General features: G+C 38.0%; 1 protein-coding gene across 7 annotated transcripts in view; it reads left to right on the top strand.

Moving 5' to 3' along the window:
• Positions 1–19208, top strand: part of MBNL3 (muscleblind like splicing regulator 3) — a 129779-nt gene that overhangs the window by 49584 nt on the left and 60987 nt on the right. For 6 of the 7 annotated variants that reach the window (XR_002173004.3, XM_033848947.2, XM_019919006.3 and 3 more), the window contains exon 2: positions 7842–8743. The exons of the other annotated variant lie outside the window; for it this stretch is intronic. Coding sequence is in view for 5 of the 6 variants with exons in the window: in XM_033848947.2 (XP_033704838.1) it covers positions 8567–8743 (177 nt within the window). In the remaining variant the exon portion in view is untranslated. The remainder of the gene's footprint in view (positions 1–7841; positions 8744–19208) is intronic. 7 annotated transcript variants of the gene reach the window in all.

A 19208-nucleotide genomic window follows, 5' to 3' on the forward strand; every position in this document is an offset into this window, starting at 1 on the left:
CCACCAACAGTGTACAAGGGTTCCCTTTCCTTCACATCCTCACCAACATTTGTTATTCCACATGAACATTTTTAAAGACCTCATTGGCTTGAATTTTAGGGAATCATAATAGGTATTTGTTAAATGGATAAAATGAATGACGGATATGATTTTTTATTTATTTTTGCCACCCCCCCATCCCCATTCGTGGCCAACCAATTGAATGTATGATTCTCAGGACAGGGATTTAATCTTCTTGTTCAACTTTGCATCCCCAGCACCTAGATCAGTGCCTAGGTCATATTAGATGCCCAATAAATATTTGTTGAATGAATCTTCAGCAAAATCACCCTGCATATATTAAATGCAATGTCTTGTGACATTTTGTATTTCTCTCATCTCAAATGCTTGAGCATTATAGGACTTAAATTGCCAAATATGTTAAGTTCCTACTGTCTTCAATTTTAAATCCAGTTTTTTGGTGATCTTTTAATGGCCCTGGGATTTCTGTCCCATGGACATAAGCAAGCAATTAACCAGTGTTGTTTGATAACAACTGTGTGCAGAATCCAGGTTTTGGATTGTTTTTATATTAAATTGGATTAGTTTAAAATATTTAAATGGCATTTATTAGCAAGTTCTCATAATTTCATATATTATTTTAAAAGAGATATATCTTTTTTTAAAAAAAAGATGAACTCCTCTGACTAACAAAACCAATCACATTTGTTGCTAGAGCTATGTTTGAAAGAGACAGGGTAGCACCTGTTTTTTTTTCTTTTTATGACCATATATATGCACTGAGGTGGGTCTTTTAATTGCTTTATGAAACAGAATAACTTGATTTACCTGCTTTTTGTAAAAGATAAATTTGTTACCCTGGGAATATTGTGAAAAAAATTCAATGAAACTTAAAAGAAAAGCTTAATGAAAAAGTTCTGCACATAGGTGAAATGTCCTTATTTTCACACTTATTTTTTTCAGACATAAAACTCAGTTTTCTATAGGATGCTTGTGAAATCATGGCTTCCATCTACAGTGCTGAGGACCTCTCATATGCCTTAAAGAACTGGATTGGTGGACCACTAAGCTAAATATGTGAGGGAAATAGAACTTGAAGCAAATTAGAAAACTTGTAAGCTTTTAAGCCTTGTTAGCCTGCCAATTCAAGCAGCATGTAGCAGGCGTGTCATATATTCGTAGAGCCAAAATAAATGGCCACAAGGAATTCCTTGTGGTAATACAGATGTAAGGAAAGCTTAAAATGGAAAGAAAGAAAACATTGTTTTCATTGTTTATTCCGGAGGTCGATAAATACATTTAAAGAAATGCCTCTTCAGATATTGCTTTAGGTGCCAAAGAGCGTCTTTGTGATCTTCTGGACCAGACACTGGCAATGTTTCTATGTTATGTGCTGGCTTGTGAAGGGAAGGCAAAAGAAAGGAGGAGACGAGGAAAGTGTAAGAAAAAGTGGGACAAAAGTAACTGCTGGCAGTGGCCTTGCAAGCCACTCTGGAACAAGGTACTATTTCCATTATATCAGTAGAAAATATTTATTTATTTTGTTTTACCATCAAGAACAACTCCATGAGAAAATGTTTGAATCCTTAAAAATATAGATAATCTACTTAATAATGAATCTAGTGTGTATGTAATTTTAAAGTAAAAACTTTTTTTAAATTGAAGTATAGCTGATTTACAATGTTGTGTTCGTTTCTGGTGTACAGCAAGGTGATTCAGGTGTGTGTGTGTATATATTCTTTTCCACTATAGCTTACTATAAGATATTAGATATAGTTCGCTATGCTATAGAGTAGGACCTTGTGTTTATCTGTTTTATATATAGTAGTTTGTATCTGCTAACCCCAAACTCCTAATTTCTCTCTCCCCCTCCCTTTCCCCTTTGGTAACCATAAGTTTTTTTTCTGTGTCTGTGAGTCTGGTTCTGTTTTGTAAATAAGAAGTTCATTTGTATCATATTTTAGATTCCACATATAAGTGATATCATATGATATTTGTCTTTCTCTGTCTGATATTTCACTTAATATGCTATTCCCTGGGTCCATCCATGTTGCTGCAAAGGGGTATATTTCATTCTTTTTTATGGCTCAGTAGTATTCCATTATATATATATATATATATATATATATATATATATATATATATACACACACACACACACACCCCACATTTTCTTTGTCCAGTCATCAGTTGATGGGCACTTGGATTGTTTCCATGTCTTGGCTATTGCAAATGGTGCTGCAATGAGACTGTCTTCTCGCCATTGTATATTCTTGCCTCCTTTGTCAAAAATTAATTGACTGTAAGTGTGTCGGTTTATTTCTGGGCTCTATTCTGTTCCATTGATCCATATGTCTGTTTTTTGTGTCAATATCATGCTTTTTGATTACTGTAGCTTTATAGTATAGCCTAAAGTCAGGGAGAACGATGCCTCCTGCTTTGTTCTTTTTCCTCAGGATTGCTTTGGCAATTTAGGGTCTTTTATGGTTCCATATGAATTTTAGGATTATTTGTTCCAGTTCTGTGAAAAATGTCATGGATATTTTGATAGGAATCACATTAAATCTGTAGATTTCTTTGGGTAGTATGGTCATTTTAACAAGATTAATTCTTCCAGTCCAAGAACATGGGATATCTTTCCATTTCTTTAAATCATCTTCAATTCCCTTTATCAATGTTTTATAGTTCTCAGCATATAAGTCTTTTAACTTCCTTGGTCAGGTTTATTCCTAAGTGTTTTTAATGTGATTTTTAAAAGGGATTGTTTTCTTGAAGTAAAAACATTTTTTATTTTCCTTATGTTATATCTAATATAGAATTTTTGTAAAGGAGCATTAATTAAAATTCAAAAATAACTCTTTTACTTTCAAGGAAAAATATGTACTTTGGGGATGTTTCTTGTTTCTTCCTGTGGCTCAAAGTGAAATCTCCTTCACCCCACTCCCAGTTCAGTTTCATCACACTGATTCTTGGGCAAAAACATTCCAAAAATTAACCTACTATCCAAAGATATAGAGAAAAGTCGTTTGGTTATCTCATATTTTTACTCTAAATCCAAGATAAGATCTTGCTGTTACCAAAAGAACAGGAATAGACCATTCTTTATCGAAACTGAGTGCTCTATATATCAAGAATTGCAGGTATTAACATTTCAATTTGAAAGCTAGAATTATGAGAAAATACTCAGCTTTACAGATCTGATAGATGTGAAACTGACAGAGGTGGCCAAAGCTCAGCCAGCCTAGAGGATGCCCAACTGACAAAAATCCTTGCTTGGAAGGGTTAAGTTACCATTTAATCTTTGACCTTTCGAAGTAAGAATCCTGAGAAATGCTGTCATGCTCTAACTTCCAATGAGAAGGTAGAGTCAGCAAAACTAAGTAAAACATGATCTCTACTTTTGTGGAATTTACAGTCTGATAAGGGAGAAAACTTAAGGGACTATAATAAGAATGTGATCCGTGCCATAAGGGAGACACAGTATCATGACATGACTAAGAAGGTGGGCTCTGGTCGCAGACTGCCTGAGTTTGAACCATGGCTTGAGGGGAGCTACATGAAGTTGTGCAAGACTTAACCCTTCTCCACCTCTGTTTCCCCACTGTAAAATGGGAACAATAGTACTGTCTTCAAGAGGAGTCCGGAGAGCAGTAAGACTTGGTGTGGTAATTTCTGGGGTGTTCCTTTTAGTGACTTGTTTCTATGCAATAGTGTTTGAGTGTGTGTTTGAGAGTATTGTTAAGTTAGAGTGCTTGGTGTACCATTCATGGGAGAATGAGAGACCTGTGTTGGAATCAGAATACCTAGAGTCTGCTTCCACCCCTTCATAAACTCTCATAATCATTTCTCTTTGCTATGCCTTTGGTTTCTTCTCTATTTAAATGAGCATGGGAAGTTCTACGACAGCAGGGACCTTATCAGTCTTGTTCCACATCTAGAACGGTGCTTGGCATATAGTGGATGTGGATAAATGTTGGTGCAGCACGACACAGGAATATTATGAAGATGGCACTGCAACAGGCATGAACATAATTTTGAGAAGGAATCATAAGTACTACACAAAAATGACTGGCTTTCATTGTTTAAGATTCCCAAGAGAGACAAGAGATAAGAAATGATCACTGCTACATTTCTCTGCCAGGATCTAAGCATGACATTTAGAGTCAGAGGATCTTGCCTGGAGCCATGGTTCTACCACTTAAGGCTTTGTAACTTCAGATAAGTAATTTAGCTTCCTTGAGCTTCATTTCCTTCATTGGTCTTTTTGGGTTATCGCCCATGGTTTAGAGTATTTTTTAGAGCTCCAAAGATCAATGAAATAAAAACACTTGCAAGCTGCGAATACCATACAAGTACAAATGTACTAAGAAACGGTAACTTTTCATGTTCTACATTAGAGGACTATAAATCATGAAAAACAAACTCGTATTCCTATTACTCAAGTCTAAAGTAGTGAAGATAAAGTTGTATTGTCCCCCAAACAAAGTTGATCTTTAAAATGGACCCCCCTCCCCGTCTTTTATACAGAGATGAGCGGCACGGCAGGACGGAACATCTCTCCACTGTCACACCAGCTCTTTTTAGTTGTTGCACCTAGCTTCTTCTGTGCCAGCACCAAAAATAGTTCCAGTTTGAAGGAAGACATGCAGATATGTGCTGGCTAGAACTGTTTTGAGGAGCTGGCCAGGGTCCCATCAGAGGTTACAGGTCAATTTTAAAAATGAAGAAAATTCCTTCTCCCATTCCCCCTGTCTTACATAAAATGCAGGGCCAGAGTTCAATTCCTGTTTGTATTTTTTCATTTGTAAAAGTTTAAAATTCAAATTTATTATTTGTTTCTATACTGATAGACCTCTGTAGAGAAATCTTTCTCCAGACCCTCACTCACCGTTTATGTTCTGAGGAAAAAACCCATTATATATATATTTCTTTTTCATTATTTTTCTTTCAAATGTGTTCAGGCAGCCCATGTAATTTAGTTATAGGATTAAATTTGAATATATCTTTAAATCTAAACTTACAAACTCACAGAACATACTCTTTTATTAGAGTACTTTCTATAATACAAGCGTGGAAATGAATTTACTCTTGAAATTCAACTTCAGAACACTACTTAGAAGAATGTGTGTCTAAGAAGAATCTAAGAAAGAAAAGATTGGGGTAGCCAATTCCATCACTTATGAAGCTTTTTTTGTTGTTGTTGTCATGTCTCTTTAGACTTAAAAAATAGCTTTATTGATATATAATTCACATATTATCCAATTCACTCATTTAAAGTATACAGTTTAGTGAATGGGCTTTGGTATATTCAAAACATTGTGCAACCATCACCACTGTCTAATTCCAGAATATTTTCGTCACCCCCAAAGGAGACCCCATACACATTCAGCAGTTGCTCCACTTTCTCCCCTTCCCCAGGCCCTCACAACCACTAATTTGCTTTCTGACTCTACGGATTTACCTATTCTGGATATTTAATATAAATGGAACCATACAATATGTGGCCGCTGTGACTGGCTTCTTCCACTTAGCATCATTTTTGGGGGGTTCATTCGTGTTGTGGCATGTGTCAGTACTTTATTCCTTTTTATGGTAGAGTAATATTTCATTGTGTTGACGTATCACATTTTGTGTATCCACTCATCCGCTGATGGACACTTGGATTGTTTCTACCTCTTGGCGATTGTGAATAGTGCTGCTATGAACATGAGTGTACACATATGTCTTCGAGATCCTGCTTTCAATTTTTTTGGGTATATACCTAGGCATGGAACTGCTAGGTCATATGGTAACTGCTTAACATTTTGAGGAACTGTTAAACTGCTGCAGCAGCTGCACTATTTTACATTCCCACCAGCAATGTACAATAGTTTCAATTTCTCCAATTTTTCTTTTTTTTTTTTCTTATTTTTTGCGGTATGCGGGCCTCTCACTGTTGTGGCCTCTCCCGTTGCGGAGCACAGGGGGTCCAGATGCGCAGGCTCAGTGTCCATGGCTCACGGGCACAGCCGCTCCGCGGCATGTGGGATCTTCCCGGACCGGGACACGAACCCGTGTCCCCTGCATCGGTAGGCAGACTGTCAACCACTGCGCCACCAGGGAAACCCCTCCAATTTTTCTTTTTTATTGTAGCTATCCTAATGGGTGTGAAGTGGTATCACACTGTGATTTTCATTTGCATTTCCCCCATCTGGCTGTTTAAAATAGATATATATTTTAAATATTTTTAGAGGTCATTCACCTGGCAACCTTAACCCTCTAGAACGTGGTCCTGAATGGAACATATTGCAAAAGGGTTTCCAAACCAGTAAGAGTAGTCACAGACCTTCTGCATGAAAGCCCTGCACTTTGCCCGCAGGCCCCTCATACAGTGAGTAACTAACTCTTATTCAACGCTCATGATTAGCTATTATGTATTCCAGAAAGGAGCTGGACAATCCACCGTGGCAGATATTGTGGCAGGAAGGGAAGTGACAGTAGAAGTGACAATTAACAATCTGCCACTGAAAGAGAACTATAATACTTCCCAGGGCATTTTATGACCCCAAGTCTTCAACCAGAGCCCAATTATGTTCAGTATTTTTTAAGAAGGCAAAGCTACATATAATACATTTTAGAAATATTTCCATGAAGAATGACTTAGAGAAACACGTTTTGCTCTTAAATGGATAAGCCTGCATAAATTTTCTATATACTTAATTTCCTAATGGTATCTGAAAAATTAGGTGATATTGAGTTTCATCTTGAATGCGGAAAGAATAAAGCAAAAATTCAGATTCTGTAAAATTATTGAAGAAACTGTTTAAAAAAGTAAATGAAGTGTTTTCAAGAACTTTAATTCTACTTTTTTGATGAAGTTAACAATTAGTTGATTTGTCTGATACTCAGAGCTTACTTTTGCTTTAGAAAATCCCTGTTATTTTGGTATGTGTTCATGGCATAATGCCAATAAATTAACATTTAATCTATCTTCTCAGCTGAGTTCCTAGAAATTGTTGCTGGTCGACACTGGTTTAAAGTACAAACCCTAAAGCTGCACAGTATTTAATGTATGACCAGTGTATGAACAGTGCTTTCGGTCTCACTTATTTGTCCATGCTGAAACCTCCTTCTGAGTTGTTCCAATATCCCTTCATAAAGACTAAGAACTAATAGAGCATACACAGAAAAAAAAAATCCAGCATCTTTTCAAAGGATTTCTTTCTTGATCTGAAGCACATTTTACATTTCACAGTCTCTCCCCTACCTCATTTGCAGTGGGTCTCCAGCTAGTTATGTCATATCTGTTTTGTGTGATCATCAACAATTACATTTCAAATACACAGTTACCTCTTGGAGCATCTTAAATTTTCCTAGCAATTTCTGTTTTCTGGATTTTGAGAGCAGATCATCAAGCCTTCGATCAGATCATAGTAAAGCCAGTTTAATGGCAGGTCTTTGGTAGCCTCTAAAACCTGAAGACACACAGGTGGATCATGACTACATAAAGCGCTGACATGTCAGGCTCTGGCTCTTTCTGTGCAGTGGACCCCTGAATGAATTTCTGCCCCCAAACAGACCAAAATGAAATAATCTTTTTTTTCTTTTTAATTGGGTTGTTGCCCAGTCTTGTATTTCAACAGTAAATCGAAGTGGTTGCTTCCTTTTACTATGTACAGTTCTACACTGGGAAATGCCCTTTTTATTGACAATGGCTGACTGTCTCCTACGTTGCACTGTCAGTATCTAGATGCTTCCTGTTTTAAAGAGGATATATTACTACTTTTCCAAATCTAGAGTTTAAAACGGAAGCAATGTGTTATATTAGCTAATTTTATTTTATTTTATTTTATTTTTTGCAGGTTTCTGGAAAGTGCCTTTTCTGAAAACTGCTGATTGGATTCCACTTTCGAGCTGCCTCTTTATAAACCCCTCTCCCTACCACCATCACTGCCACCTCTCCTCGCCCCGCCCCTGCAAAAAATCCCTGGTGTGCTTGTAGTTCATTCTCAGCAACTCGTTCATTCTTTTTTTCTTTGATTCTCAATTTTCATAGTCATTTTTCCTCCTCCCGATTTTGCAGCAAAAACAAAAAAAAAATTGCAGTTGTAACATCCTATTAATCTTTAAAGCCAAGAGATAGGTAAAAAAACTTTTCTCCCCTTGACTTGAGACCATTCCACACATTGACAGGCAGCCAGCAGCATATGCTTTTTGCGAGAATAATTGAAAATATCAACTGGAGAGCACAGAATCCTTTTGAAACTCTGCCAGTTATTTGAAGTAACTTCAGCAGAGGAAAAAAATAAAGCACTCAATATCTTAACCTTGACGGCTGCCTTCTTAGGAGTTGGTCTCTAATTTGATTTTTAGTTATTCTGATACAATTTTTATTTTATAGTGGGCTTTTTGTTTGACTAGACCACCAAATTTGACTTAAATGAAAACTTAAGTGCTAACAAAGAAACCTTTCACCAAAGCAACCAGTTATCTCTTCACATTTAGCTTGAATTTATTTTTAACCTTTCAACAACAGCAGTAATAGTGTTGTAGAGAGGGTGCACTTGATTTTAACTTTGCTTTCAATATGACGGCTGTCAATGTTGCCCTGGTTCGTGATACCAAGTGGCTGACTTTGGAAGTCTGTAGAGAATTTCAGAGAGGAACCTGCTCTCGAGCTGATGCAGATTGCAAGTTTGCCCATCCGCCAAGAGTTTGCCATGTGGAAAATGGTCGTGTGATGGCTTGTTTTGATTCTTTAAAGGTGAGTCTCATCTAAATGCACATCATTTTTAATTGAAACTTGTTGATTTCTCTGGGTTTTTTTTGAAATATGTTGTGCCTTGAAATTAGTCAAGTTAATGATAGCATGAAAGCAGTAAGTTTGTTTGTTTTTTAAGACAGGATGTAGACTTTGTAGAACTAAGCCAGACTAAAGCTCACCAATCAAAACTCACTGACCGAGATAGATAGACTTAAATAAAAAAAAATTCAAGAATTTTTGTAGGAGTGAGAAGTTGTAGCCTTGCTGTACTTTACGTCTGTGTATATTATTTAGATTTTAATACAGTGGTCATAGTCCTCAACATAGAGAAGTCCTTCACTGAAATATAGCTTATTATCTATATTATCAAAATATACTTGGCAGGGACCAATCAGAGGATAAATAAAGTCAGACAGAGAAAGTATAAGGTGAAAATCTCACCATCCAGGAGGAAAATGGTGGCATTTTGAATTTTCTTAGTTAAAGAATATTTTGAACCTTTAACTTAAACATATTTGCTACAAAACTAGGTTCATGTAATTTTCTTCCTGAGCAACTGATTGACCAATTTCATATTTGTGAGCACATTTTATAAGGAAAGGTCTATTGCCAAGGTCATCAAACCTGAATATTATGTACATGAGTATAAACAAAATATGAGGACAGGTGAGATATTATGTAGAATAGAACATATATGATTGCAGAATGAAAAATGCACTGATTTTCATGTTTTATCCATGGTTATCCTTAAATTAAGCATAAACGTACAAATTAAAGCATAGGAGTAAAAAATGATAATAGATTCCTGGTTGAATTAGTAAGATTTGCTGTGATTCATTTTAGATTTCTTTTCAAAATATGTTAAAATGGATATGGGGGGGAATGAATTGACCTTAATAACTGTTTCAATTTCTTTTTTTTTTAACATCTTTATTGGAGTATAATTGCTTTACAATGGTGTGTTAGTTTCTGCTTTACAAAAAAATGAAGCAGATATATATATACATATGTTCCCATATCTCTTCCCTCTTTCATCTCCCTCCCTCCTAGCCTCCCTATCCCACCCCTCCAGGCGGTCACAAAGCACCGAGCTTATCTCCCTGTGCTATGCGGCTGCTTCCCACTAGCTATCTACCTTACGTTTGGTAGTGTATATATGCCCATGCCTCTCTCGCTCGCTTTGTCACAGTTTACCCTTCCCCCTCCCCATATCCTCAAGTCCATTCTCTAGTAGGTCTGTGTCTTTATTCCTGTCTTACCCCTAGGTTCTACGTGACATTTTTTTTCTTAAATTCCATATATATGTGTTAGCATACAGTATTTGTCTTTCTCTTTCTGACTTACTTCACTCTGTATGACAGACTCTAGGTCCATCCACCTCATTACAAATAGCTCAATTTCGTTTCTTTTTATGGCTGAGTAATATTCCGTTGTATATATGTGCCACACCTTCTTTATCCATTCATCCGAAGATGGGCACTTAGGTTGTTTCCATCTCCAGGCTATTGTAAATAGAGCTGCAATGAACATTTTGGTACATGACTCTTTTTGAATTGTTTTTCTCAGGGTATATGCCCAGTAGTGGGATTGCTGGGTCATATGATAGTTCTATTTGTAGTTTTTTCAGGAACCTCCATACTGTTCTCCGCAGTGGCTGTATCAATTTACATTCCCACCAACAGTGCAAGAGGGTTCCCTTTTCTCCACACCCTCTCCAGCGTTTATTGTTTCTAGATTTTTTGATGATGGCCACTCTGACTGGTGTGAGATGATATCTCATTGTAGTCTTGATTTGCATTTCTCTAATGATTAGTGATGTTGAGAATTCTTTCATGTGTTTGTTGGCAGTCTGTATATCTTCTTTGGAGAAATGTCTATTTAGGTCTTCTGCCCATTTTTGGATTGGGTTGTTTGTTTTTTTGTTATTGAGCTGCATGAGCTGCTTATAAATTTTGGAGATTAATCCTTTGTCAGTTGCTTCATTTGCAAATATTTTCTCCCATTCTGAGGGTTGTCTCTTCATCTTGTTTACGGTTTCCTTTGCTGTGCAAAAGCTTTGAGGTTTCATTAGGTCCCATTTGTTTATTTTTGTTTTTATTTCCATTTCTCTAGGAGGTGGGTCAAAAAGGATCTTGCTGTGATTTATGTCATAGAGTGTCCTGCCTATGTTTTCCTCTAAGAGTTTGATAGTTTCTGGCCTTACATTTAGGTCTTTAATCCATTTTGAGCTTATTTTTGTGTATGGTGTTAGGGAGTGATCTAATCTCATATTTTACATGTACCTGTCCAGTTTTCCCAGCACCACTTATTGAAGAGGCTGTCCTTTCTCCACTGTACATTCCTGCCTCCTTTATCAAAGATAAGGTGACCATATGTGCGTGGGTTTATCTCTGGGCTTTCTATCCTGTTCCATTGATCTATCTTTCTGTTTTTGCACCAGTACCATACTGTCCTGATTACTGTAGCTTTGTAGTATAGTCTGAAGTCACGGAGCCTGATTCCTCCAGCTCTGTTTTTCATTCTCAAGATTGCTTTGGCTATTCGGGGTCTTTTGTGTTTCCATACAAATTGTGAAATTTTTTGTTCTAGTTCTGTTAAAAGTGCCAGTGGTAGTTGGATAGGGATTGCATTGAATCTGTAGATTTCTTTGGGTAGTAGAGTCATTTTCACAATGTTGATTCTTCCAATCCAAGAACATGATATATCTCTCCATCTATTTGTATCATCTTTAATTTCTTTCATCAGTGTCATAATTTTCTGCATACAGGTCTTTTGTCTCCTTAGGTAGGTTTATTCCTGGATATTTTTTCTTTCTGTTGCAGTGGTAAATGGGAGTGTTTTCTTGATTTCACTTTCAGATTTTTCATCATTAGTGTATAGGAATGCCAGAGATTTCTGGGCATTAATTTTGTATCCTGCCACTTTACCAAATTCATTGATTAGCTCTAGTAGTTTTTTGGTAGCATCTTTAGGATTCTCTATGTATAGTGTCATGTCTTTTGCAAACAGTGACAGCTTTACTTCTTCTTTTCCAATTTGGATTCCTTTTATTTCCTTTTCTTCTCTGATTGCTGTGGCTAAAACTTCCAAAACTATGTTGAATAATAGTGGTGAGAGTGGGCAACCTTGTCTTGTTCCTGATCTTAGTGGAAATGCTTTCAGTTTTTCACCATTGAGGACAATGTTGGCTGTGGGTTTGTCATATATGGCCTTTATTATGTTGAGGAAAGTTCCCTCTATGCCTGCTTTCTGGAGGGTTTTTATCATAAATGGGTGTTGAATTTTGTCGAAAGCTTTTTCTGCATCTATTGAGATGATCATATGGTTTTTTTTTTTTTTTTTCAACTGGATCAACTTTCCGTGGTGTCTTTTTTTTTTTATTTTATTTATTTATTTATTTTTTTAACATCTTTATTGGGGTATAATTGCTTTACAATGGTGTGTTAGTTTCTGCTTTATAACAAAGTGAATCAGTCATACATAAACATATGTTCCCATATGTCTTCCCTCTTGCGTCTCCCTCCCTCCCACCCTCCCCATCCCACCCCTCCAGGCTGTCACAAAGCACCGAGCCAATATCCCTGTGCCATGCAGCTGCTTCCCACTAGCTATCTACCTTACTGCATTTGTTACTGTGTATATGCCCATGACTCTCTCTCGCCCTGTCACAGCTCACCCTTCCCCCTCCCCATAACCTCAAGTCCGTTCTCTAAGAGGTCTGCATCTTTATTCCTGCTTTACCCCTAGGTTCTTCATGACATTTTTTTCTTAAATTCCATATATATGTGTTAGCATACGGTATTTGTCTTTCTCTTTCTGACTTACTTCACTCTGTATGACAGACTCTAGGTCTATCCACCTCATTACAAATAGCTCAATTTCGTTTCTTTTTATGGCTGAGTAATATTCCATTGTATATATGTGCCACATCTTCTTTATCCATTCATCCGATGACGGGCACTTAGGTTGTTTCCATCTCCGGGCTATTGTAAATAGAGCTGCAATGAACATTTTGGTACATGACTCTTTTTGAATTTTGGTTTTCTCAGGGTATATGCCCAGTAGTGGGATTGCTGGGTCATATGGTAGTTCTATTTGTAGTTTTTTAAGGAACCTCCATACTGTTCTCCATAGTGGCTGAACCAATTCACATTCCCACCAGCAGTGCAAGAGTGTTCCCTTTTCTCCACACCCTCTCCAGCATTTATTGTTTCTAGATTTTTTGATGATGGCCATTCTGACTGGTGTGAGATGATATCTCATTGTAGTTTTGATTTGCATTTCTCTAATGATTAATGATGTTGAGCATTCTTTCATGTGTTTGTTGGCAGTCTGTATATCTTCTTTGGAGAAATGTCTATTTAGGTCTTCTGCCCATTTTTGGATTGGGTTGTTTGTTTTCTTGTTATTGAGCTGCATGAGCTGCTTGTAAATTTTGGAGATTAATCCTTTGTCGGTTGCTTCATTTGCAAATATTTTCTCCCATTCTGAGGGTTGTCTTTTGGTCTTGTTTATGGTTTCCTTTGCTGTGCAAAAGCTTTGAAGTTTCATTAGGTCCCATTTGTTTATTTTTGTTTTTATTTCCATTACTCTAGGAGGTGGGTCAGAAAGGATCTTGCTTTGATTTATGTCATAGAGTGTTCTGCCTATGTTTTCCTCTAAGAGTTTGATAGTTTCTGGCCTTACATTTAGGTCTTTAATCCATTTTGAGCTTATTTTTGTGTATGGTGTTAGGGAGTGATCTAATCTCATACTTTTACATGTACCTGTCCAGTTTTCCCAGCACCACTTATTGAAGAGGCTGTCCTTTCTCCATTGTACATTACTGCCACCTTTATCAAAGATAAGGTGTCCATATGTGCATGGGTTTATCTCTGGGCTTTCTATCCTGTTCCATTGATCTATCTTTCTGTTTTTGTGCCAGTACCATACCGTCTTGATGACTGTAGCTTTGTAGTATAGTCTGAAGTCAGGGAGCCTGATTCCTCCAGTTCCTTCTTTCGTTCTCAAGATTGCTTTGGCTATTCGGGGTCTTTTGTGTTTCCATACAAATTGTGAAATTTTTTGTTCTAGTTCTGTGAAAAATGCCAGTGGTAGTTTGATAGGGATTGCATTGAATCTATAGATTGCTTTGGGTAGTAGAGTCATTTTCACAATGTTGATTCTTCCAATCCAAGAACATGGTATATCTCTCCATCTATTTATATCATCTTTAATTTCTTTCATCAGTGTCTTATAATTTTCTGCATACAGGTCTTTTGTCTCCTTAGGTAGGTTTATTCCTAGATATTTTATTCTTTTTGTTGCAATGGTAAATGGGAGTGTTTTCTTGATTTCACTTTCAGATTTTTCATCATTAGTATATAGGAATGCCAGAGATTTCTGTGCATTAATTTTGTATCCTGCCACTTTACCAAATTCATTGATTAGCTCTAGTAGTTTTCTGGTAGCATCTTTAGGGTTCTCTATGTATAGGATCATGTCATCTGCAAACAGTGACAGCTTTACTTCTTCTTTTCCAATTTGGATTCCTTTTATTTCCCTTTCTTCTCTGATTGCTGTGGCTAAAACTTCCAAAACAATGTTGAATAATAGTGGTGAGAGTGGGCAACCTTGTCTTGTTCCTGATCTTAGTGGAAATGCTTTCAGTTTTTCACCATTGAGGATGATGTTTGCTGTGGGCTTGTCATATATGGCCTTTATTATGTTGAGGAAAGTTCCCTCTATGCCTACTTTCTGCAGGGTTTTTATCATAAATGGGTGTTGAATTTTGTCAAAAGCTTTCTCTGCATCTATTGAGATGATCATATGGTTTTTCTCCTTCAATTTGTTAATATGGTTTATCACATTGATAGATTTGCGTATATTGACGAATCCTTGCATTCCTGGAATAAACCCCACTTGATCATGGTGTATGATCCTTTTAATGTGCTGTTGGATTCTGTTTGCTAGTATTTTGTTGAGGATTTTTGCATCTATGTTCATCAGTGATATTGGCCTGTAGTTTTCTTTCTTTGTGACATCCTTGTCTGGTTTTGGTATCAAGGTGATGGTGGCCTCGTAGAAGGAGTTAGGGAGTGGTCCTCCCTCTGCTATATTCTGGAAGAGTTTGAGAAGGATAGGTGTTAGCTCTTCTCTAAATGTTTGATAGAATTCTCCTGTGAAGCCATCTGGTCCTGGGCTTTTGTTTGTTGGAAGATTTTTAATCATAGTTTCAATTTCAGTGCTTGTGATTGGTCTGTTCTTATTTTCTATGTCTTCCTGATTCAGTCTCGGCAGGTTATGCATTTCTAAGAATTTGTCCAGTTCTTCCAGGTTGTCCATTTTATTGGCATAGAGTTGCTTGTAGTAATCTCTCATAATCTTTTGTATTTCTGCAGTGTCACTTGTTACTTCTCCCTTTTCATTTCTAATTGTATTGATTTGAGTCTTCTCCCTTTTTTTCTTGATGAGTCTGGCTAATGGTTTATCTATTTTGTTTATCTTCTCAAAGAACCAGCTTTTAGTTTTATTGATCTTTGCTATTGTTTCCTTCATTTCTTTTCCATTTATTTCTGATCTGATTTTTATGATTTCTTTCCTTCTGCTAACTTAGGGGGTTTTTTTGTTCTTCTTTCTCTAATTGTTTTAGGTGCAAGGTTAGGTTGTTTATTCAAGATGTTTCCTGTTTCTTAAGGTGGGCTTGTATTGCTATAAACTTCCCTTTTAGAACTGCTTTTGCTCATCCCATAGATTTTAGGTCGTCATGTCTCCGTTGTCATTTGTTTCTAGGTATTTTTTTATTTCCTCTTTGATTTCTTCAGTGATCACTTTGTTATTAAGTAGTGTATTGTTTAGCCTCCATGTGTTTGTATTTTTTACAGGTCTTTTCCTATAATTGATGTCTAGTCTCATAGCGTTGCAGTCGGAAAAGATACTTGATACAATTTCAGTTTTCTTAAATTTACCAAGGCTTGATTTGTGACGCAAGATATGATCTATCCTGGAGAATGTTCCATGAACACTTGAGAAAAATGTGTATTCTGTTGTTTTTGGATGGAATGTCCTATGAATATCAGTTAAGTCCATCTTGTTTAATGTATCATTTAAAGCTTGTGTTTCCTTATTTATTTTCATTTTGGATGATCTGTCCATTGGTGAAAATGGGGTGTTAAAGTCCCCTACTATGAATGTGTTACTGTCCATTTCCCCTTTTATGGCTGTTAGCACTTGCCTTATGTATTGAGGTGCTCCTATGTTGGATGCATAAATATTTACACTTGCTATATCTTCTTGGATCGATCCCTTGATCATTATGTAGTGTCCTTCTTTGTCTCTTCCAATAGTCTTTATTTTAAAGTCTATTTTGTCTGATGTGAGAATTGCTACTGCAGCTTTCTTTTGGTTTCCATTTGCATGAAATATATTTTTCCATCCCCTCAGTTTCAGTCTGTATGTGTCTCTAGGTCTGAAGTGGGTCTCTTGTAGACAGCAAATATATGTGTCTTGTTTTTGTATCCATTCAGCCAATCTGTGTCTTTTGGTGGGAGCATTTAGTCCATGTACATTTAAGGTAATTATCGATATGTATGTTCCTATTCCCATTTTCTTAATTGTTTTGGGTTCATTATTGTAGGTCTTTTCCTTCTCTTGTGTTTCTTGCCTAGAGAAGTTCCTTTAGCAGTTGTTGTAGAGCTGGTTTGGTGGTGCTGAACTCTCTCAGCTTTTGCTTGTCTGTAAAGGTTTTAATTTCTCCATCAAATCTGAATGAGAACCTTGCTGGGTAGAGTAATCTTGGTTACAGGTTTTTCTCCTTCATCACTTTAAATATGTCCTGCCAGTCCCTTCTGGCTTGCAGAGTTTCTGCTGAAAGATCAGCTGTTAACCTTATGGGGATTCCTTTGTGTGTTATTTGTTGTTTTTCCCTTGCTGCTTTTAATATGTTTTCTTTGTATTTAATTTTTGACAGTTTGATTAATATGTGTCTTGGCGTATTTCTCCTTGGCTTTATCCTGTATGGGACTCTCTGTGCTTCCTAGACTTGATTAACTATTTCTTTCCCATATTACGGAAGTTTTCAACTATAATCTCTTCAGATATTTTCTCAGTCCCTTTCTTTTTCTCTTCTTCTGGAACCCCTATAATTCGAATGTTGGTGCCTTTAATGTTGTCCCAGAGGTCTCTGAGACTGTCCTCAGTTCTTTTCATTCTGTTTTCTTTATTCTGCTCTGCAGTAGTTATTTCTACTATTTTATTTTCCAGGTCACTTATCCGTTCTTCTGCCTCAGTTATTCTGCTCTTGATCCCATCTAGAGTATTTTTAATTTCATTTATTGTGCTGTTCATTGTTGTTTGTTTCATCTTTAGTTCTTCTAGGTCCTTGTTAAATGTTTCTTGCATTTTGTCTATTCTATTTCCAAGATTTTGGATCATCTTTACTATCATTATTCTGAATTCTTTTTCAGGTGGACTTCCTATTTCCTCTTCATTTGTTAGGTCTGGTGGGTTTTTATCTTGCTCCTTCATCTACCGTGTGTTTTTCTGTCTTCTCATTTTGCTTATCTTACTGTGTTTGGGGTCTCCTTTTTGCAGGCTGTAGGTTCGTAGTTCCCGTTGTTTTTTGGTGTCTGTCCCCAGTGGCTAAGTTTGGTTCAGTGGGTTGTGTAGGCTTCCTGGTGGAGGGGACTAGTGCCTGTGTTCTGTTGGATGATGCATGATCTTGTCCTTCTGGTGGGCAGGTCCACGTCTAGTGGTGTGTTTTGGGGTGTCTGTGGACTTATTATGATTTTAGGCAGCCTCTCTGCTAATGGGTGGGGTTGTGTTCCTGTCTTGCTAGTTGTTTGGCATAGGATGTCCAGCACTGTATCTTGCTGGTCGTTGAGTGAAGCTGAGTGCTGGTGTTGAGATGGAGATCTCTGGGAGATTTTTGCCATTTGATATTATGTGGAGCTGGGAGGTCTCTTGTGGACCAGTGTCCTGAAGTTGGCTCTCCCGCGTCAGAGGCACAGCACTGACTCCTGGCTGCAGGACTAAGATCCTTTCATCCACATGGCTCAGGATAAAAGGGAGAAACAGTAGAAAGAAAGAATTAGTAGAAGGAGAAAGAAAGAAAGGATGGAGGGAGGGAGGGAGGAAGGAAGGAGGGAAGGAAGGAAAAAAGAAAGAAAGAAGATAAGGTAAAATAAAGTAAGTTAAACTATAATAAAGTTATTAAAATAAAATAATTATTAAGAGAAAAACAAACAAACAAACAAAACGGATGGATAGAACCCTAGGACAAATGGTGGAAGCAAAGCTATACAGACAAAATCTCACACAGAAGCATATACATACACACTCACAGAAAGAGGAAAAGGGGAAAAAGTCATAAATCTAGCTCTCAAAGTTCACCTCCTCAATTTGGGATGATTCGTTGTCTAAAGGAGGGAAGGAAGGAAAGAAAGAACGAATATAAAGTAAAATAAAGTTATTAAAATAAAAGGTAATTATCAAGAAAAAAAATTTAAAAAAAACCGGATGGATAGAACCCTCGGACAAATGGTGGAAGCAAAGCTATACAGACAAAATCTCACACAGAAGCATACACCTACACACTCACAAAAAGAGGAAAAGGGGAAAAAATCATAAATCTTGCTCTCAAAGTCCACCTCCTCAATTTGGGATGATTGGTTGTCTATTCATGTATTCCACAGATGCAGGGTACATCAAGTTGATTGTGGAGGTTTAATCCGCTGCTCCTGAGGCTGCTGGGAGAGATTTTCCTTTCTCTTCTTTGTTCTCACAGCTCCCAGGGCTCAGCTTTGGATTTGGCCCCGCCTCTGCGTGTAGGTCGCTGGAGGGCGTCTGTTCTTCGCTCGGACAGGACGGGGTTAAAGGAGCCGCTGATTTGGGGTCTCTGGCTCACTCAGGCCGGGGGGAGGAAGGGGCACGTACTGCAGGGCGAGCCTGCGGCGGCAGAGGCCAGCATGACATTGTACCAGCCTGAGGCGCGCCGTGTGTTCTCCCGGGGAAGTTGTCCCTGGATCCCGGGACCCTGGCAGTGGCGGGCTGCACAGGCTCCCGGGAGGGGAGGTGTGGATAGTGACCTGTGCTCGCACACAGGCTTCTCGGTGGCGGCAGCAGCAGCCTTAGCGTCCCCTGCCCGTCTTTGGGGTCCGCGCTTTTAGCCGTGGCTCACACCCGTCTCTGGAGCTCCTTTAAGCGGCACTCTTAATCCCCTCTCCTCGCGCACCAGGAAACGAAGTGGGAAGAAAAAGTCTCTTGCCTCTTCGGCAGGTCCAGACTTTTTCCTGGACTCCCTCCCGGCTAGGCGTGGTGCACTAACCCCCTGCAGGCTGTGTTCAAGCCGCCAACCCCAGTTCTCTCCCTGCGCTCCGACCGAAGCCCGAGCCTCAGCTCCCAGCCCCGCCCGCCCCGGCGGGTGAGCAGACAAGCCTCTCGGGCTGGTGAGTGCCGGTCGGCACCGATCCTCTGTGCGGGAGTCTCT

This window comes from Tursiops truncatus, chromosome X (assembly GCF_011762595.2).
Source record: "Tursiops truncatus isolate mTurTru1 chromosome X, mTurTru1.mat.Y, whole genome shotgun sequence".
In the NCBI taxonomy this organism is placed as follows: domain Eukaryota; kingdom Metazoa; phylum Chordata; class Mammalia; order Artiodactyla; family Delphinidae; genus Tursiops; species Tursiops truncatus.